At 34.0% G+C, this 22,528-nt stretch overlaps 2 protein-coding genes across 3 annotated transcripts; both read right to left on the bottom strand.

Moving 5' to 3' along the window:
* Positions 1 to 653: 653 nt before the first annotated feature.
* On the bottom strand, positions 654 to 11,680 carry LOC111984368 (histone acetyltransferase MCC1-like). Of its 2 annotated transcripts, none has more exons than XM_065765893.1 (6): positions 11,433 to 11,680; positions 6,861 to 7,079; positions 6,645 to 6,789; positions 6,282 to 6,381; positions 5,970 to 6,198; positions 654 to 971 (listed from the first exon to the last, which is right to left on the bottom strand). In XM_065765893.1, exons 2-6 carry the CDS (start codon positions 6,965 to 6,967, stop codon positions 785 to 787), a joined length of 768 nt encoding a protein of 255 aa, XP_065621965.1. In that variant the 5' UTR covers positions 6,968 to 7,079; positions 11,433 to 11,680; the 3' UTR covers positions 654 to 784. The 2 variants fall into 2 exon arrangements, with proteins under 2 accessions (XP_065621965.1, XP_065621966.1); XM_065765894.1 differs by having other exon boundaries at positions 11,621 to 11,641.
* Positions 11,681 to 15,308: 3,628 nt separating this feature from the next.
* Positions 15,309 to 22,389, bottom strand: LOC112023976 (uncharacterized). The gene is made up of 12 exons (XM_065765895.1): positions 22,005 to 22,389; positions 21,075 to 21,173; positions 20,901 to 20,958; positions 20,043 to 20,123; positions 19,837 to 19,908; positions 19,498 to 19,745; positions 19,324 to 19,395; positions 18,517 to 18,633; positions 18,349 to 18,430; positions 18,106 to 18,152; positions 16,338 to 16,419; positions 15,309 to 15,560 (listed from the first exon to the last, which is right to left on the bottom strand). The coding sequence occupies exons 1-12, from the start codon at positions 22,223 to 22,225 to the stop codon at positions 15,477 to 15,479; spliced, it is 1,263 nt and encodes a 420-aa protein (XP_065621967.1). The 5' UTR covers positions 22,226 to 22,389; the 3' UTR covers positions 15,309 to 15,476.
* Positions 22,390 to 22,528: the final 139 nt, after the last annotated feature.

Genomic DNA, 22,528 nt, shown 5'->3' with positions numbered 1-22,528 from the left:
CTGCGAATCCGTGTCTTTTCTCCTTGGTGTACCTTTCTTCAGTTTGTTAATAACATTCAGTATCTATTCAAAAAAAAAAAAAAAATAGTAGGATAGTACCACTAAATACCATTAGCGAGACCATGTGAAACCCAAAGTTTATTGCAGGGCACAAATCCCATATATAAGCAATCAAGCTTTTTAGTCTTCATCATGCTTCTAATCAAAGTAACGTGGTCTTCATCAAGTAATTAAAAATAAATAAATAAATACACTAAATTGGCAAGTTTTTTTTTTTTTTGCTAATCACTAAATTGGCAAGTTTCCACATCTAAACCAACAATCTTGCATTTCTACCAAGCTCTTAGCATAGAGGAAGAATAAAGAATCCTTACAAGTCAAAGAATTCTACCATTTTGAGAGAGACAGAAAGAAAGAGAGAGAGAGTGAGAGAGGTACCTTCTTCTTCTTCTTTTTTGAGAAAAAGGAGGTACATAGTATTTGCATTTTTCAAAACTAGCATCTATGCATTGTCTTAGTAAACCATGGAAGTGCACATTTTCAGAATTAGTAAGTGCTCAAACAAAGAATTTACTGTAAATTACCCTAAAATATAAAGAACTATATGAGGCCATATATAACATTTCCTGAGTTCCTTCAGTAGAGAGTTTCAATGAAGAAAAATACATTGGCATTACCTTAAAACATTAATGTTTATTACAACAAGAAATTATTTCATGGCTGTAGGAATAACTACACATAAAAGGAGCAGTAAGGTACAATGTTTATCTACAGGAGTAACAAATCAAACACACTCACAGCCGTTACATTCAGCAGTCAAACTTCTTCTGTGTTGCGTTGTTGATATAAGGGAATGGCTTTCTTTACATTTGGGCCATTTTGGGACCTTTCTATCTTCATTCTTGTATAGCTTTGCAGCCACCGTCTTCAAACCGCTCCTCATGTAACTCACCATGATCGTAACTAGCTCTCTGAAACATAAAAGAATGATTATGGTTCTTGAAGTGATGCATTTAACAATTAAATCAAAAACCTAAAACCTTGACAACATGACACAAAGCAGCAAATAGAACTATTAACAAGGATATCATACAGCATTTGATGCAATTTTTATGTCAAGAAAAACAAGAAAAGAAAAAATAAATAAATAAAATTGGTTCAAAAAGAAGCTAAAATGATAATCATCGGTGGAACTTGCAGTGATACCAGTAGATTTTGCCTTGCAAATGTTGGTTTTCTTAATTTTAAGACCATACCAGAATCGACTTATACATTTAGATCAAATCAGAAGGTTGCTTGCCTCTTGGCACAAACTGTGGAGTTAGTTGCACTGGTATTAATTAATAAGAGCAATCACAGTCATTCTATCAGTCTTAATTAACATTTTACTTTTAATAGTACTCATGTTTCATCATTTACTATGTACTCATAAATAAAATTTCCTCATTTTAAAAATTTTCAAGAATTTTTTAATTACATTATCCCATATCATTTATGGTTCATGCAAATAGCTGTCTCTATACATAACATATATTAATAAAAAAATAAAAAACTCAAAAACTAATTTCTTTGTTCTTTTTTATCCTTTTTGTTATGAATCCTTCATACATGATTATATTAACACTTAAAACAGCAAGATTTTCTTTGTATAATAGACATGATCTAACAGAACTTCACCAAAATTTCAACCAGTTGATGAGACAGCCTTTGGAACCCATAACATATAAGGTATGATTTCCTCTCATAAAAACCCCCCATCAATTACACACTATAAAGTTAGAACTAAGGAATCGGTGAAAAAAAAATTCTGAGAAAAAAAAGTACTTCACAGAAGCATTTTCCTTACAAGGATCTCATACCTTGAGACATAAGATACAAATTATTAAAACCATGTAAGAAAGTACAACCACCCTTTCTCACCCTTTTTATTTATTGGTGAGTTACACACGGACGCGGTGGGTCTTAAACCCATGGCCTCACCCTCTAGTTTGCTCTTACAAAGGAGAGACAATGTTGGAGAATTTAAGCCCCAAGGAAACAAAAGGCATATTAATCCATTGTCTTTTATTTCTCTATATGTTATGTTTTATCTATTCTACTATTTAAGGGACTTCTCCTATTTAGATTCCTCTTTTTTTCTTTTTCTTTTTTCAAAAATACCCCTACATCCCTATGTTTGAGTAGAAACAAAACTAAAGGGCAATCCAGTAAAAATACAACTCTAACTCCTACTAAAACATTATCTAAAAAATAGGACTACTTTCCTATAGATTTTCAAATTTCTTTATCCACTTATAAATTGGATTCTCAAAATAAAAATTATATATATAAAATAAAAACACAGATTTTATAAATGTTTATGAGATTGAATCGGACTTTTATGTTTTTGAGTTTTAATTCTCCAATGATTCCGATTCTGTGTGGGTAAATGTACTGGGAAGATCGTATAGAGGGGCATGTGTGCTTGAAATTAAGGTTGATGATGATTTTACTGTTTTAAGTGCTGAATTTGAGGTCAAAGGCTCAACAACAACAATTGTTGCTACAGTTGTGCCAAAGCTTTTGGAACTTGCCGGTGATGCAGAAAATAATGCATTATTGCCTTGGTGGTATGCTTCAGGAGATGTATATACTTAGGTTTTTTATTTCCAATTATCCAATCATGCACGTTTTAGAACTATACTTCTGCTTTATTACATAATTACAATATATAACAAATCCCAAATTAAATCAAAAATAGATAATCAAAATGTTTTTTGAAATTTGCATCCACCCCAACTCACTAGGCAGTGACAAAGATGATGATAGTTCATCATGTTTTGTAGCCCATTCCAACTGTTTTCCAAGTAAGATTTGTCATTAACCTGTAATTGAAATATTGTGCTATTCACATAACTGTGTAACTGTAGGGTTAGTGGGAGACAGTTTTGTTAACTTTTTTTTTTTTCCTAAAATTAATAATTTGTATTCATTATAATTTAGGATTGCTACATTTTCTAATCATAAAATACTTAGGGGTGTGATGAGTATTATGCATTTGTGAATAAAGTTGGGTTTTTTGAAGCAGTAATTGATGTTGTAGAGTGGTCCTATTTTCTAAGACTTCTATTAAAACTAGCCTCTAAGCACACACTCACGCGCGTGCTCAGAGTCTCTTCTATTTTTTTGGAAAAAAGTTAATAATTTGCATTCATTACAATTTGAGATTACTACATTTTCTAATCATAAAAAAACCTAGAGATGTGATGAATATTATGCATTTGCAAGTGAAATAATTTTTCATCACACCCCTAGGTTTTTTTGTGATTGAAAAATGTAATAATCCCAAATTATAATGGATGCAAATTATTAACTTTTTCCCAAAAAAATAGAAGAGCCTCATCGCACGCGGTTTATTATTATGTTTTCAGTTTTTTTTTTTTTTTTTTTATTGAAGCTACACCATTCTTCGCATCCTTTAAGATATAGTCTCCTAGATGACAATATTGTTTGGATAGGAAATAGATGGGGTGAGTTTCTCTGTAAAAAGTGCCTATTATATTGCCCTCCCTATAGTTGAAAATTTATGAGGCGAAAGCTCAACTGGTGATACTAGAACCCCACTGTGGAAAAAGATGTGGCAGCTTAAGATCCCTCCTAAAGTCAGAATTTTTGCTTGGAGAGCTTGCATCAATGGCCTCCCGACTTTACTGAACCTTGGAAGACGAGGAATCAACAATGATGTGTCATGCCCTTTATGTAGGAAGGAGCCGGAAAGTACAGTACATGCTCTATTTTTTTGTGAAAAGATATTGGAGGTATGGTGGCATTGGCAGACATGCCCTATTAGTTTACTAGCTGAAAAAACATGACCTTATAGATATTGCTATGCATATTCTGGAAGTTGGCACCTCACATGATCTGGAAGTCCTCTTCACCACGGCTTGGTCAGTATGGTACAATCGAAATCAAGTGGTCCATGAGTCCAATGGTATTCTTTATTCGCAAATCTGGGTTATGCCCAGAGACTTCTCTGCAACTACAAAGGGGCCACAATAGCTAGCTTCCTTAGCCAACAGCCCCTGATGTTGGCTGGGCAGCACCTCCTCCAGGTATGTACAAAATTAACGTGGATGGGGCCACATCAGAGGATGAACGACTCTCTAGTGTTGGAGTAGTGATATGAGACTGTAGGTTTGCTGTTGTTGCAGCAAGAGGCAAGCTACTGCCTGCTACATATTCTATGGAAGTCACTGAAGCTCTGGCCTTGGAGGAAGGGATCATGCTGGCACGCGAATTACACCTCCAACAAATAATTATTGAGTCAGATTCTATTATGGCATGTTTGGATGTTTAAAAAATGAGGGGAGTAGAGTAGAGGGAGGGAGAGTAATGCAATTACCTTATTTGGAAGTTTTTTAGAGAATGAGGGGGAGGGATTTGGAGGAGTTTTGAGGAGTTTGGACTCCCTCTAGCCCCCAATTTTAATTCCCCCAAATTGGAGAGATTTGGATGGGGAGTAGAGTATATAAACTATTGACCAAGTAAATTACCTAATTTACCCTTATTATATTAACAAAATTACACAAGGAGAAGGGCTAATTACTCCCTTCCCCCTTACTAATTTTAAAAACATCCAAATAAGGTGGAGGTGAATCATTCTCCTCTACTCTCCTCCCCACTACTCCCCTTCCTTCTACTCCCCTCTACTCTCCTCCCTCTCTAAACTTCCAACCAAGCCATTACTGTTGTCCAAGCAGTGAATTCTAGCTCTTTCAATGGGGAGATGGGAACCATTATTCAAGGGGCCTTTACCATGCTGACTTCATTTAGCAGTCGGAGAGTGAACCATTTGAAAAGGGAGTATAACAAGGTAGCACATGAGGTAGCCCAGGTCACTAGAAGCACGGAGACATCAAGGACTTGGATAGGGGTTGATCCTCCTTGGCTCCACAATCTGCTCCTAGTTGATAGGTCAAAATGCTAAGACCCTTACGGACTCTGCGAATCCGTGTCTTTTCTCCTTGGTGTACCTTTCTTCAGTTTGTTAATAACATTCAGTATCTATTCAAAAAAAAAAAAAAATAGTAGGATAGTACCACTAAATACCATTAGCGAGACCATGTGAAACCCAAAGTTTATTGCAGGCACAAATCCCATATATAAGCAATCAAGCTTTTTAGTCTTCATCATGCTTCTAATCAAAGTAACGTGGTCTTCATCAAGTAATTAAAAATAAATAAATAAATACACTAAATTGGCAAGTTTTTTTTTTTTTTGCTAATCACTAAATTGGCAAGTTTCCACATCTAAACCAACAATCTTGCATTTCTACCAAGCTCTTAGCATAGAGGAAGAATAAAGAATCCTTACAAGTCAAAGAATTCTACCATTTTGAGAGAGACAGAAAGAAAGAGAGAGAGAGTGAGAGAGGTACCTTCTTCTTCTTCTTTTTTGAGAAAAAGGAGGTACATAGTATTTGCATTTTTCAAAACTAGCATCTATGCATTGTCTTAGTAAACCATGGAAGTGCACATTTTCAGAATTAGTAAGTGCTCAAACAAAGAATTTACTGTAAATTACCCTAAAATATAAAGAACTATATGAGGCCATATATAACATTTCCTGAGTTCCTTCAGTAGAGAGTTTCAATGAAGAAAAATACATTGGCATTACCTTAAAACATTAATGTTTATTACAACAAGAAATTATTTCATGGCTGTAGGAATAACTACACATAAAAGGAGCAGTAAGGTACAATGTTTATCTACAGGAGTAACAAATCAAACACACTCACAGCCGTTACATTCAGCAGTCAAACTTCTTCTGTGTTGCGTTGTTGATATAAGGGAATGGCTTTCTTTACATTTGGGCCATTTTGGGACCTTTCTATCTTCATTCTTGTATAGCTTTGCAGCCACCGTCTTCTATTCCCAGCATTACATAAGATGTATAGACTATATCAAGGATAAAGAATGTATTGTACTTACAGTGGTGAGCAAGGAGAACGACCGCCATTTACATAGTATACAAACAAGTATGAGTCATAATGCTGACCACCAATCAAGTAAAAACCTTGCAACCTTCTTACACACTGGAATGACATTTTCTTGTACAAACGTATTGCAGGATCATTGTAAGAAATCACATGCAAGTAAACTGCTCGACAAGTTGAAATACTTGACGCATATTTTACGACCTTCTGAATTAATGAAGACGCTGCAAATCCAAAAGGAATTAGTTTATTGGTCATGTAGTAAGGACTCTCAAGAGTTTTATCAAAAGGGAAAACGAACTCCTACCTATGCCAAGATTTCTATAGCCATCTACAACTCCCAGTGTCAGAATGTAGACTAAAGTTTGATCTGGTTTTGATGGGTCATATCTGAGCATATCCCCTATCTACAAGGCCAATGTTGTTTGAAATGAATTAAGAGAACCAATAAAAAAATCATAAGAAAAGTTTTTCTTTTTAATAAGTAAAAAAATCATCACCAACAAAAACAATTCATTTAGATATTTGTAAAAACTTGAATAAGGGTTTCACCTCTACAAACACCAGTATGTTGTTATAATGTGACTTGCAATAAAGATACTTGGACAAAAAGATTAAGTATTCATCCAAAAGTGAAAATGATGCAAGCTCACAAAGTTCAAAGACTCACCTCACTTTCTTTTGCAAGAACAATTCGTGCAGTTACAAATCCAACAAGTTCATCACTTCGACCATTTGGCCGATTGCGGTCAACAGCAGCCCACGATACAATATCTTGTCCATTGACAACATTTTGAAAGAACTCAGACTCATACCTGAAGGTTAGCATTATTATGTGAAAAACAATAGCCTATGATCAATGAAGGTACCAGATGAGAACATCTACCTGATGGGAAACAAATCACAATGGATTTGCTCTAAAATCTCACGATCAGAGGGTTCTATAGGCCTATAGCATATACTTGCACGGTGGGACAACTTAGGGTTTACCATTGAAACTTGTGCTATAAATCCCCAGCAAAGGTCTGATATACACAAAGAATTTGTCCAAGAACTTCTTCCATTTAAGCCAGATCAGCCACAAAGGCCAGGCAGTAGAAGAAAACTGTGAAAGACATTATGCTTTTCATTAATTACTTATGATTATATTACATATTGTACACACACTTGGACAGAGGGAACAGAAAGTGTGATGTCATGGTTGTATATGAGGAGCATAAAGTCCATTAAACTTTCAAAAAATTAGACTAGTATGCATCATGTTGACAAGTCCTACAGTATTCAAGCTTTTTATATCATCATCATTTGTGCTTTAATGTCTCTACTTTGATCAAAAGACTTATCAAGTGAATATTGAGAATAACAGAGTTGATGAAGACTATTAAGGAGTCAACAAATAGAAAGAGAACACTTTTCCCAAGTTTCTTGTGAAACAAAAAATGTTAAGCTGCATTATATTAGTTATTAAATTCTATTTACCCAAAAAATATTGAAAGTCTGCATTGATAACATCTTGACCTGCACTCATCATCTTTGCTCCTATGTGATACCAGAAATCACAGGAAATCATAATCAAATTATGGTGTCATCATGTAGCAGGCAAAACTGAGGTTCAAAAATATCTATTAGCATTTACTTGTCTGATCAAAAAACTTGATAGTAGAATTTTTCTTTTTTATCCATTTTGATAATCTTGTTTTCTAATATTCCAAAGTTCAGGAAAAAAAATCCATTTCCCCAAGGAAATCCCAAGCTAGAGCCATATTCCCTTCGAAGTTCTAATTGGTATTAAATAAACACTCTGGAAGTCTAAGACAGCCAGTATTACCTTAAAACCATTTGATGCCACACAAGTTTAATGATTGAGTTTATATAGCAATGGTGCAGATGAGTATGAATAATTCCAAAACTACAGCAGAAAGCCATTGATAGTATATGGAGGTACCTAATTCTAAATGAACCATATTTGCCATAGCTTTATCAGAAATTTTTATCTACTATGCCTAAAAAAATTGGAAGCCATGTAGATGAATTGAGAATAGTAACAGAGTAGACTCCCCCTACTGTAGACAATTCCCCTCCATCTGCCCCTAGCCAAACTCCTGTCTCTCTCTCTCTCTCTCTCTCTCTCTCAACCGCCAACCACACCACCTATTTCCTCTCAAACTCTTAAGTCCACTGTACCATGAAGTTGTAGTCTTAAAATTCATAATTCAGACATTGGCTGATTTGAAAATATTGATAAAATAAAGAAATAAAAGCATTTTTGGTGCTTAGAAAATAGAAGGAAACAAAATTTTCTACCAGTGCTAAGTTTAGTTGCCTAAAACACATAAGAAAATATCATGTTTTGGGGCAGATTTTCTCAACCAGTTGAATTGTCAATGAAATCTATGAAGCACGGGATTCAGGTTCAAGTGCAAGTGCGGGTGCAGGTGCGGGATTCGGCAATTTTTGAAAAAGTAAGGTGTAAGTGCTGTGAGATACGTTTACTAATAAATTATTAAGTATATTTTTATTTGCAAATTATTAAATATATTTTCATATAATGATAAACATATACCAATTTAAGAACAATAATAACTATAATGATAAACATATACCAATTAAAGAGCAATAATAACTACAAATAATTCAGTAATTTCAATTTAAGTTGTTTAACCTAAAGATAATTTGACAAATATTTAATAAGTTAATAACTAAATAAGAAATCAACTCAAGTTTTTATTTTATTTTATTTTTTTAACATGTATTTCGGCCACTTCTCAGCCAATTTCAGCCATTTTTGGCCGGTCTTTGCCGGTTTCAGCCGGAATCGGAGCCGAATCGGTGCGAATCAGGAAACGAACAAAAAAAAAAAAAGAACGCGAATCAGCGCATCGCCAAGTGTCCTGTGCGGGTGCGGCAGCCCTAGAGCCGCACCCGTGCTTTCTAGAATGAAACCAATCATAAACTGAATTGGTTTTAATTAATAATAGAAGAATTTGTGAAGTAGTAACAAATAAATCTTTGATGGCTGCATCACTATCTCCAATTGAAAAAAAAAAAATCGGCATCAAGTTTTAAAGAGTTAAAGCATAAGACTTTGAAATTGAAACTTTCGCCAACTCTTCAATCACCTTCAAAATCATTGATGATAACAAATTTTATTTTCCCACCATATTATAAAATTCATCTGGAATGACAAAATCAATAACTAAAGGGATTTTCAGCTTACAACCCTTCTTGAATTGATCTATAGCAATAACATCAATATCTTCCTTGGTCTTGAATTTTCCATGACCAACCTTATGCTCAACTTACTCCTTTGTGATTTCTATCATCCTTAGGTGTGTCCTCAGGTTAGTTGGACTAGGGTTTGGTGTCAACGCGACAACCAACCCAATCGTGACAGGTCTAAGAGCCCAACCTGCTACTGGCCACAACTGTGTGGATTTCAACCACCTCTAACGGTCGGATCAATCGAAACCCCAATTGTCTCATCAACATTTATGATTTGGTGGCCTGGACCAAATTTGGTGGAGATCTTGCTACATCTGGCAAAGATTGGACCATCAAAACATGATCTCCATCAAATCTCAAGTGAAGCTTGAGATGAAGTGAGAGGCAAAGAGCAAAGAATGGCAGATTGAGCAGTCTTCGACTTAGGCACCTCCGGGTTAGATGAGTTTTCCAGGTCCCATGCGGGTTAGACAGTCTTAATTGTACTTGTAATGCATTTTTTTTTTTTTTTTACTCTTCTTGAAATTGAATGTGTGGTGAATTGTAAGGCTGGATTTCTCTTTTTAATATAACACTTTGATGCGTTGCACCAACATACAATAAAGGTTGCAGTTGTGGCAAATTGGCAGGACTATATCCATCAAATTTTGAAGAGGTAATAGGTGCAATGTTTGCCAACAAGGGTAAGGATAAATTTGGCTCTAGATTAAATTATCTAAGTTCTTGATCAACTATCATTCTAGTAGGATTTTTTTCAAAATAGCAACTGCTAGCTCATCCAAATTTCTCACATAGTAGACAAAATTTCTAGCTTTACTTCAATTGAAAACACAATTTTATTCAAATGATACAAATTTTTCTTGGTTTCTACAAAATATTGAGAAAAAGCTTGAAACCTTAAATTTAGTTCCAAGGTGACCACAGTTTTGAATGAGAAATTTCTTCAAGTGGTTAATGGAGAAAATTTTAGCAAAGAACTTGTGGTGGGATTTTGGCTCTATAACAAATTTGATGTAAGAAAAATTACGGAATTTGCCTACATGTGTTTGTGGTGGGTTATGATTTAGGAGGAATTGTAAATCTAGGGTTGAGAACCTTTTAGAAGAAGGGTTTCGTCATTAAGGAAAGATTTTATTTGGGTTAAAAAGATGTAAGAAGAAACAAAAAAATCAAATTTCTCCCAATAATGCAAGAAAGAGAGGAAAAAGAACAATAATACCAATGTAACTCATCGACCCACTAAGGAACTTATGCCTTTGAGACCTAGAAAATAAGGGGTCTAAATACACTCCCTTGTGTGGGTTGAGCCATAGCCTAACCTTAATGGTTCCATGCAGTAATACATTCCTTAAGCCAAACTGACATTATATTGTCACCCCTGACCTAACTCACACCAAAACCCTAACCACTAAAAGGAGAGAGAGAGAGAGAGAGAGAAAAAGGTAAACCTACAAGACAGCTTTTTTTTATTATTATTGATAATTTGATAGTTGGGAGAGGGGGGATTGAACCCAGATGCCACCATTGGAAACACCAGGAGGCACCAACCAGTTAAGCTACAACTTACAAGGCTCTTGGCTACAAGACAGCTTTTAAATAAAGGAACAAATGCAGGTTTTCACAACCCGAAGCAACTAAATTCAAGCCATCATAACTTTCAAATTTCAATCAAAATAATTCAGCAAAAAATAAAAAATAAAAAAAAAAAAAATTATCAAACCTACGGCTAAAAGTCAAACAAAAGTCAAGCATGAATGTTCCATAACATACTTAAGATTCACACCCATCAAGTACAAGACATACAAATAACAGCATTATTTCCCAATAAAGACTCACTTTCCTTAAACTCAACTTAACTAGAACAGCAACATAATAACGAAACGTTTGAATTACTTTCTTTTTTGTTGTTGTTATGATTATGACACACCAGTTGTAAGGCTCACTCTTCTCAGACAATCAAAACATTAAATATCAGAGTGAGATCAAATCACACACCAAAAGAACTCAGATTTAACAGCACAATTTTGTAGAACCCATTGACTATTAAAATTACACATACTACCACCATATCCAAAGTTCAAGAAACCCAACAAAATTTAATCAAAATTACTCCATACCCATTAAATTTCAACCAAAATTAATTCATGAATTACCAATAATTTAATGAAAACAAAAAAACAAAAAACAAAAACCCAGATGAGATCTCAGTTATAAAAATTGAATCAGACCCACTTACCTCATTGGAAACTGGCTCAGAAAAACACAAACAGGAAGCCCAGAGAGAAATAGATACAGAGAAAGAGAGAGATCGTTCAGAGAAACAAGAAGAACAAAGAGAAAGAATAAAGGAAAATGATGGGTTGGGTTTGGTTTGGTCTGTTATGTTATGTTATGCGTATAATTTTTCTGTTAATATAAGGATACCTTTCTTAATAACTGTTGGGAGCTTTTGAGTTTGTGTGAAACAAAGAATCCTTATTTATACTTCGCTTTTCCCAGGAATACACGACTTTTACAGTTAAGTAATCTTTTTAATTTTCTAAAGAATTTTGTTTGGAACACCATGTAGTAAAGTATAAATCTTTTTTTTTTTTTCTTTTTGGCTGAATAAAAGTATAAATCCTCATCAAAAAGAAAAAAAAGTACAAATCTTCCTCATGACGAAAATGTCCCTCATATTTTCCCTCTTTTTCTTTTTCTTATTTAGACTCGATTTATAAATTGGACAAATTACTTCTATGCAACCAAAAAATATATATACATTTTATGACATTAAGGAGCCTTTTTTTTTTCTTCAAATATTCATTTTTTCCAAAAAAAAATATTATTAAAAAATATCTAGTTTCTAGCCGAAGTTATTTTGTTATATGGCCCATATGGAACTCGAGCAATTAGGTTTTTGTGTACATTGTCTAATGTGGTATTTTCAATCAACTGGGCTTGAAATACAAGTATACTAAACTCAATCGAGTTCCAAAACAGGCACATAACAAAATAATTTCCAACAAAAGTTTTTTAATAATATTTTTTTGCAAAAACTGAATATTTACTAAAAAGATGCCGACATTAAGGCAGTTCTCTTCTTCTTTTTTTAATCCTTTTTTTTTTTTTTGGAGATAAGGCTATTCACTTCTATGTGTGTGTGTATATATATAATTTTCTAATAAATAATAGCTTTTTGAATAATCAAAGTTTTTTTTTTTTTTTGGTTTTATTGTGAATGTAGATAAATAGAAGTACTCTTTTTTCTTATTGTGATAGTAGATATAAACAGAATTTCTTTTTTGTGTGCGCATTGGAATTTATTCTTAAAAAAAATCTCATTTATTTCTCTCTTTCTTCCATTATTTTTCATAGCAAAAAAGTGATGATAGACAAGTGGATGACAAGAATAAAAATCAGTCAACCACTTCTTTAAAAGAAAGAAAAGTTTTACTTTTGTGATCATCCATTATGCCATTCCATTTTTTCCCTTCGGAAATTGAGCCAGCTTGGTCTCCATCAATTGGACAAGATTGTAGACTAGAAGAAAGCAAATTCATCATATACTCATCATTGACCTTGTTTGGGGCCCTAGTGTTTAATAGTTTTTTTTTTTAATACACCTAGTGTTTAATAGTTAATACTCTATCAAGTACAATATCATACTTATCAACCAACAAAAAAAAAAAGTACGTACAATATCAAACTTTGTTATTTTTGCTTGCAAATGAGGATGGAGCTTGATTAATTACTCATTACTAGAGGAAATGATAATTCTTAAAAGGCTACTGTTAAGGAGTGCTTTAAGGTATAGGTTAAGAAATGATATACTTCCACTCATTCATGAGCTCACATTTTTTTAAGAAGAAAATGTACTTGTTAATAATTCATTAATTTATAGTGATTGTGTAGTTTTTCTTTTAAAAAAAAAAAAAAAAAAAAAAACTCCTTACCATTATCCTTAGGGCATTCATTTTCAAAATCATTTATCAAGCTTAATTTGTAATTAAAGATATGCAATTATTGAAAGCTAGACATAGTACGACGAATTTAATCAAATAACCAACACAACATCATCATCATTATTGAATCGGTGGATATAAGTTGGTCTAACATAGAGTACTTGTTGTTGGAGGACATTAATATAGCCGTCTATAGTGAGTTCAAATCCTCTATCTCACAAAATATGCTCCACTCTATGTATCACTAATAAAAAGATGCCACGCAGCCATTTATTTCTTTCTCAAACTAACGGAAAAGCCCAACATTAATGCCTCAAGTCACCCATAGCTATTGTGGATCAGTGGGACGTATGAAGGTTATTAACCCATAGCTAAATTTGTTTGGATACTGAGTTTTTGATTTATTTTTGAATATGGAATATTTCAATTTCAACTTTCAAGTACTTTCTAGAATTTGTCTTTTTCTTTTTATGGATTATTTATGGGTTGTTGATACTCGTTTCTTTATTTCTCTATCTATTTTTTTTTTTTTCAAAAAAATGACGTTTCCTATTTATTTTGTTAGAGATATTCTTGTTTCTAAATTTCTGAATTCATGTCAGTATGGATTTGTTTTTGTTTTTCTTCTTCTCTTGTGATTGTTTCTCTGGCGGTGGTGCAATCTTTGAGAAAGAGAGAGAGAGGGGGGGGAAGTATGGGAGGTGGGAGGTGTCAATGACTTGAGCTTAAGGCATTAACTTTTGTTAACCTTGAGCTTTTCTGTTAGTTTGAGAAAGAAAAAAGTAGCCACATGTCATCTTTTAATTAGTGGTACATAGAGTGGAGCATATTTGGTGAGATAGAGGATTTAGACTCGTCTATAGTAACCCTTGTGCAATGATAATACCCTAGCCGACTTAATGTATGTATATATATTTAGTTAGTGTTGCGGCAGTTCATTAAAGGAAAAGTAGAATTAAATTGAGGTTTGGGTCGAGAGTGCTTGTGTGTTACTATTGTAATCTCCTTAGGGAATTTGTAGAGTAGCATGAGATTGCCACAATATATCGTTAGTTAGCAGGAATCGAGAAAAAGTTTGGAGAATAACATCTCGAGCCTTTGAGGCTCGAGTTCAATGAAGAAATTGAGCCTCAAAGCCTCGAGATCGATTGCTGACATGGAGATAGTTTTCCCTCGTGGAAATCGAGTCTTTAAGACTCAAGTTTCATAGAAGAAGAAGATGAATCTAAAGAACACGATGAATCTGAGATTCTAAAGAAATTGAAGACCACACAAACGATGAAGATCTGAAGAAATTGAAGAAAGAACACGATGAAGACCCATGGAAGAACACGATGCCCAAGGAACCCACGGAAGAACACAATGAAGATTCATCAAACCCAAAGACCCAAAGAAGAAAAACCTTCGCTTGGAGCTTCACCGCCGCTGCCTCCATCGCTCTTGGGTTAGGGAGATCAGGGTTCATGTAGGTGTTTCTGATTTGGGTTTTCTGATTTGCTGTTCGTGTATTTGTTTTTGATTTTTTGTTCCTTCGTGTTTCTTCTGATTTGTTGGTTATTCCTTCGTGTTTCTGTTTTGGTGTTCTTTGTGTTTCTATTTTGGTGTTCTAATAGAACTCGAGTTCCACACAGGAAATCAAGTTTTAAATACTTGATTTCCACGTAGATTTTCACGTAGATTTTTTTCCACATCAGCTTCCCATCACATACAAATCGAGTTTTAGAATCTCAAGATACTAATTTGCTACATTGTTTGTAAACATGAGAACTAACTAAAATATTTCAAAAATAGTGTTAAATGAAAAAAAAAAAAAAAAATCATAATCTCCTTATTTTATAGGGGAACTTTCTTTGTCACTACTAGTGGATGTAGGCATTTGGAACTCAGGGAATGGCGCTGGTCATGAACCGATGATTGAGCACAGCCTCTGCAATTGGCCGTTTTCTAAAGTCGGGATTCAGCATTGCCTATGCCAAGAATAAGAATCTTTTAGAACACAATGGAAATAACTTTGAATTCTACAAGGGAACCTACAGCATCATTTCAGTAAAAATGACCTGATAACAAATCATAGAAATTCTGAGTCCACTGAAAGATTAAAAAGAAAAATAAAATAAAATAATCACGTAGATTTTTTTCCACATCAGCTTCCCATCACATACAAATCGAGTTTTAGAATCTCAAGATACTAATTTGCTACATTGTTTGTAAACATGAGAACTAACTAAAATATTTCAAAAATAGTGTTAAATGAAAAAAAAAAAAAAAAATCATAATCTCCTTATTTTATAGGGGAACTTTCTTTGTCACTACTAGTGGATGTAGGCATTTGGAACTCAGGGAATGGCGCTGGTCATGAACCGATGATTGAGCACAGCCTCTGCAATTGGCCGTTTTCTAAAGTCGGGATTCAGCATTGCCTATGCCAAGAATAAGAATCTTTTAGAACACAATGGAAATAACTTTGAATTCTACAAGGGAACCTACAGCATCATTTCAGTAAAAATGACCTGATAACAAATCATAGAAATTCTGAGTCCACTGAAAGATTAAAAAGAAAAATAAAATAAAATAAATGTGGAGCTTCTAAACATTGGAAAAATGAAACTAGGAAAACAAAACATCTAAGAGAAGATAATTACTATTACACAGTTCCTTTTTTTCTATGTCTTACCTTGTATAAAAAAAACTTTAAAAAAAAACCTTATTTTGTACACATTAGAAATATGGTTCACCAATCAATGAAACATTTAATTAGTGGAGTTTAGACTGAAGAAATTAAATGTACAGCTGGAACAGAATATCCTACATGAGAGGTACCCACCACACCACAATTTTATAAGCAAATGGAATCATCCTTTTGATTGAAAGTGTCATCATATATAGTTTGCTTTACCCATTCAAACTGCTCTGGACTGGGAATTATATCCTTCAAAAATATTCTAGCCAATCAAAAATCTATAACAATCTAAAAAGTTCCTATTATTCTTTTTTCTTTTATGGGTTTGGTCTTCCTCCTCAGTGACTGATGTAACTTTTTTTGGAACAATATATCATCTATTACAGATGTTCATATATTAACTAATTATTTTTTTTGTTGCGTACATGTTTCATTTGTACAAGTATCCAGAATGTGGACAAAAAATATAATGGGTGCACCAAGATATACTCATCATAGTCAGAAAAGGCAATTAAACCTGGAGTAACTCCCAACCAGCACCATCACCAAGATCCAGGAATTTGACAGCATCTAGTAATCGATCATCTGCTAAACAATACCTGCCAAAAGAAGAAAAAAGAAAAATAAAACAATAACTAAGAAGCTAAAGAGAAAAAACAAAACATACCTGCAAGAAAGATTGTGATCATACAGGTAAGAAATTCCACAAAGCTGAGTAGTTAATGGTATAAGCAAAATTTCCAAATTCTCCCCTGCCTAAATGAAAAAATACACAAAGAACTAGAACAACGCTTGAAAGATCTACCAGGACAAGTGTGGGTCAATCCAATAATCATATAACCACAAAATATTCATATTAATGAGACAAATGACATTGGATGTTTACAGTAAAAATTTAACATGGTCATTTTTGCTTAAGAAAATGGGTACCCCTATTGATGAAAAAAATGGGGGATAGTCACTTGAGATGACTTGGACGTGTTTAAGAGAGCGATCAATGTACTAAAGAGGAAGAGTGAGTTGATTCAAGTCAAAGGGAAAAAAAAAGGTAGAAGAAGACCTAAATTAACATTTAGCGTATGCAGTAAAAGTGAGAAATAGAGTGTTGTATCCCGATCTAGTGCAAAAGCTGAGTACAGAGCCATGGCAAATACATCATGTAAGCTGATGTAGATTACGCAGCTTCTTGAAGAATTAAAGTTTGAGTTTAAGTTACCTATCACTATGTATTGCAACAATCAGGCCAAAATTCATATTGCATCTAATCCTATGTTTCATAAGTGTACCAAGCATATAGAATTGGATTGCCATCTAGTTCATGAACAAGTGGAAAGGGGTGTCATTACTACCCCCTATGTCTCTACAGTATCAATGTGATTACCCACAATTAAGGTAATGCAGTTGACCCTAAAAGACAATTCCCAATAACAATAAGTAAAAAATTCATTTAAAAAAAGGCAAAAAGGGATGCCACTCTATACACAGAGGTAGACAAAGGAAGAGCTAAAAGGATAACTAACTTGTATACATGTTACATCCATATTTGCACAATAATGCATTCATATAACCTTCAAAAGATTATTTACAATTTGCTTTAGTTTCATCATATATTTTTTTCACTAAGGCTTTCCTATCATTTCTCCCAACTCTTTCGAAACTCTAATTCTGTAGAGAATTATTCTCCCTCCATTCATGTCCGTCGCCAGAAGATGAATATCTTATTTTAGATGTGATGCGTTCGTTTCTAACTGCCACCATGGTTAGACATTGAACTTCACTCTCATGCTTCTGAAGAAAAACTATTCTAACATGCATTCCAACTCAAGGCAATGCTACTAGAAAGTTATTTTTGAATAATTCATAAACATCTGTAGTTCTGTAGGTGATTTGCAGTATTGATTCAAGGAAAGGGATAATAATTTCAGAGCTCCCTAGACTTTGAAACAAAGACAATAAAGCAGAACCCCAGAACTCTAAGAGAGCCAAAGGAAGTTCTCTAAACAAATAGATTGTGACTTTCAAGTGTTGCTCTGAAGAGAAAGAGAGAAAGAGAGAGAGGATGGGGGGAGGGGGGACCTAGACTTTGAAGCAAAGACATTAAAGCACAAAGCCAAAAGTCTAAGGGAGCCAAAGGAAACTCTGTTAACAACTAGATTCTGATTTTCAAGTGTTGCCCCAAAAAAGGCAGGAGGGGAGGAGTTTATTCTCCATTTTTGAAAGTCAAGGCCATGGCTCATTTACATCATAACTAGTACTTGAATTCTAGGATATAGAAGACATCTTACTCTCTAGTAGCTTCAACATCAAGCTTGAAAGTGCTCTCCAGAAGCCTCTGCAAGTTCACAAATAAACAATTAGGATCCAGAAGACTTGCTAACATCACATTCAAAAACATAAAAACATTTCTAGAAAGAACAATATGAACCCCAAATATAAAAAATAAATAAATATAAAAAATAAAAAAACAAAAAAACAAAAAACAAAAACAAAAAAACAAAAACAAAAAAACTGAAAGAATAGTTGCTTACTTGCAACGAAAGGCTATCCACTATGCCTGCTTCACAAAATGGAACAAAAGCTAAGTATGCAAAAAGAAGACCTGCTTCATATCTGCAGGGGAACAAGAAAGAAAATCGTAAAATGGAATATGTAGCTGAACCAAATTACTAAGATGAAACCATGTTTCAATAAATTACATATCATCTGCTATTCCAAAGGCTCTTTTCTCCATTGGTGTGAAGGCACCAGCAGCAGATGCTCGTCTCCAAAGTCCCTCCGAGAGTGTTCCACGACCCTCATCTAGAGATGAATATCTGGGAAGGAAATGTGTTGGATATTAAAACTATTTTAAGTTATACTGTACCCGAAATTTTATTTTAAGCAATAATTTGCAAATTAAATAAAAAAATAAGGAAAGAAAGATATTACTTCCTGAGGTAGTTGTGATGTTTCTGCAGGAAATGTATTTGTGATAATAATTGAATTATTTCAGAATAGAAATTGCCATTCCCTGACCCTCAACAAGGCCAAGTACCTAAAACATTGATTATGTTATCACAAAAATGTAAAAGAACAAATCCTACAGAAGCAGAAATATGGTTCTAATTTTAATTTTTTGTATACAAAAAATCTGGGGAGTTTAGAGAGCTTCAAAGAATTTTCATGAGTTTCATCCAAAAGATATTTTAGTTTCATCTGAACATATCATAAGAAACAGAACATCTTGGTTACTTTATACCATAACTGGGATTCCCAAAACCAGGAAACATGACTTTCTTTCTGAAAGGTAAATGACCAAATTGCGGGTTTTTTTTTTTTTTTTTTGGGTGGGGGGAGGGTGGATCATATTTATGGGATTCATATCTCTGTTGTACACCTACAGAACTCGTATAATTCTTCTTACCGAATTAATAAACCAAAGTCCTTTTTTTATGAACATAATGTTCAAGCATAAATTACATTTGTGAAAAATAAAAGAAAAAGAAACTATGCCATTTACATACCCAATGTCAACAGAAAAGGCTAGATCCCGAAGTCGTGGAACTAAGTAAGCAGCATCTCTTTCTACAATTGTACTGTCATTAATAAGCCAAACTTTGAGTAGCATATAAATGAATTAACACAATCCTAATAGTATCATACAGAAGAACCAAATTGAATATTTCCATAATACATACTTAAGAACAACAGAAGATGGTCCAAGACTCTGGTGTAATCTATCTTGGTCATGCATGAAAGCTAGACCTCTTATGGCACCCTGAAGAAGCTTAAGGACAAAATATCTTCTGCGTTTAATTGTTAGCTCTTGTTCAAATTGATTCCAAGACATCTGTTCTCCTAGTGCACGATTTTTTGATACTCTTTCACTCATAACTTTTGCATAGTCTGCGGCACTATATTTCCCATTATTACGGAAAGCAAGCCACTGTGCAGGATAATTATACTGTAAATGTATCTACCAAAAAAAAACACCCAAACACTTTACATGTGAAGATAATTGATATCACATAACAAACCTGTTCCCCAGTTTTTGTCTCAAACCCACCAACAAGTATCAGGAGATTCTGACAGATACCTTTTGAACTGCTCTGCAAAAAATGACCCCCCCCCCCCCAAAAAAAAAAAGAAAAGCCAATAGGACCATTCAGGTGCTTCTGACAATGTGCAATTAAGAGAAGGCTTATACAATTATTTATCGAGTAAGTGAAAAGCATCTTCCTACTTGAAGGAAAGTGTGAGCATTCAACTCATTTGCAGCCATCATATCAGCCTCCATACCACCAGCTCGTTGACCAGGATAAACCTTCATATGTAAAATTGCTATTTTCAATAGAGTATATTGAGTCTAGAGAACTGAATTAAATTGAGGTATCGAAGTATAGCCTACCAGATTAAGTTGTAAATAAAGACTTGTTTTTCTTTTTCCTTAAAAATTAAAAATAAAATAAAAAGGAAAAAAGTATACTTAAAACAGATTGTTTTCTGAGTGTTTAAATGGGATGATGTTAATAAAAAGGGAAAATACATTGATTGAATGGGGGTAAGTAATACTTGATTAAACAACAAAGAGACCATTTGCAATAATATATCATTAGAAGGCTAGACTACATTTGAGCCCAAAAATGCAAGCAACTTTCTATCTGAACAAAACAAAACAAAACAAAACAAAAAGGGGCAAAACAACCTTCACTTAATGTTATTTATTTTAAGCTATTTATGACTCATTTTTCAATCATTTGCATGCCTTTAACTCTAACTTGGGCTATACAGAAGAACTGTCTAATAATTGAAGAACGTAACATGTTATGGAGGTTATATATCAACTAGCATTGTGTTTTTTTATCTTGAGGAATTTGAGGGATTTTCTTTTAGTTGTTAAGTCATGATTAGCCAAAGACTTTATGTATAAATACAAACCGTGGTTTGTTAAAGGCTACATCTTTTGTGCATCAACATTCTCTTTATTTTAACATACTAATCCTTGTTAATTATAAAGACATGTTTAAATGGTTGAGACTTGAGAGTAAGTATGAAATAAATGTCTCACACACACGCACAGAAAAAACCATAACAACATCACCTTAAAAAGAATTGAAGTTCCTCTAAGTGGACCCTGAGAGACTCTCCCTTCATAAAGACTACAAAATAACTGCCATGGACAATATCAGTATCAAGAAGAATAACATATTCGCATTATTTATTTACATAATCAAAATGTGTATGATCATTTATAACATCCTTCTTTAAAATTTACCTGATCTTAACATTTCCTTCTCCCACATCTTGAACTCTTAATTGCCCCAAATCTGCGGGTGAATATTCAATATCTGCCCCTGATTGGAACCCCGAATAGCTGCAGGGGCAAGAAAAATACCCTTTTACCATTACATTGAGATCAACATTGACTTCACAACTATAACTCTAAAAATTAACCTAACAAAGAAAAAAGAAAGAGTTATTCAAACCGCAAAACCCAAATGTACTCTTTTCTTTTATAAGAAATGGCATTTTATTAATAGATTAGACTGCCTCTTGCTTGTGATGATGAACACAGCGTCTCCTAAAATAATTTCAAAAGAATTATGCACAAAAGTAAAGTGATTATCTGGGGAGGTGCTATTTGTATGACAACGCACACAATACCAATCAAACAGAGTTCGAATAAGCAATGATTCCAACTGAGCCTTTGATCGGCCTATTTCACTCCTTCGATAATAGTCACGTCAAAACATAACGGGACAAAGTTCCAAATCTCTTCAGAGTGCTTTCCTAACCAATTTCTCCACCCCGAACAAGAGATCAGCTACCCTCCAATGTAACAACCATTGAGAGTACCAAAAGCTCTAAACGGAGGAAAGTATATTACATTACACAGAAAGCATAACACTTTTCCATTTCTTGCAATGTCTCCGCTAACAAACTCGTAAACATAGCTTTAAAGATTCAAAATTTTTATATCAAACTCAAAAAATAACAACAACAACAACAAATAATGTCAATACTGAGAATGATCATAATAATGATGATGATGATGATGATGATGATAAAAATTATATTTTGTTTTAAATGAGACTAATTCAGGTCTCTGAGAAAATTTGTATTTTTTTTTTTAATTTTCTCGGGAACCAAACAGAGAAAGTAAGGCGAAAATTGAAACGGTTTAAGAGGCGAAAGAGAGAGAGACCTAGTGATGTTCATGAAGCCATAACTGCCGAGGAATCGACCGACCTCGAAGGAGTCGGAGTTGGTGATCAAAGTCGCTTTGCAGAGTTGGAGGCGACGCGTCCGAGTTGGGCTCACTGAGTTGGAGGCTCGCCGCCCTCGCTGGAAGAGAAAGGTGGTAGAGGTAGTGGTTGGCTTGTTGTGACGGAACGAAGTGAAGCAATCAGGTACGGCGAGGAGCATGGTTGGACTCCAATACTCGCTTTCTGCTTCTACTTCTGCACTACTGCTCTTCTTCTAGTCGTGCTGGAAGGAAATGGCGCCAACGGATGGACATTAATCAAAGAAAGAGATAATACACACTTCCTTCCTTTTTTCTTTTTCTTTTTCTTTTTTTTTTCTTTTTTTTTTTTTTTTTGGCAAATTTGATAAGGAGCACAATTAGAGGTGTTCGCAATTCCGTGAGGTTTTGATCGGTTTCGGTCCATTTTTATCACCGTATTACATATTACAAATTGGTTGTAACTTAAAAAAAAAAAAAAAAAA

This window comes from Quercus suber, unplaced genomic scaffold (genome assembly GCF_002906115.3).
Source record: "Quercus suber isolate HL8 unplaced genomic scaffold, Cork oak 2.0 scaffold_662, whole genome shotgun sequence".
In the NCBI taxonomy this organism is placed as follows: domain Eukaryota; kingdom Viridiplantae; phylum Streptophyta; class Magnoliopsida; order Fagales; family Fagaceae; genus Quercus; species Quercus suber.
Note: the sequence above shows the minus strand (reverse complement) of the source record. Positions and strands in the feature narration are given on the sequence as shown.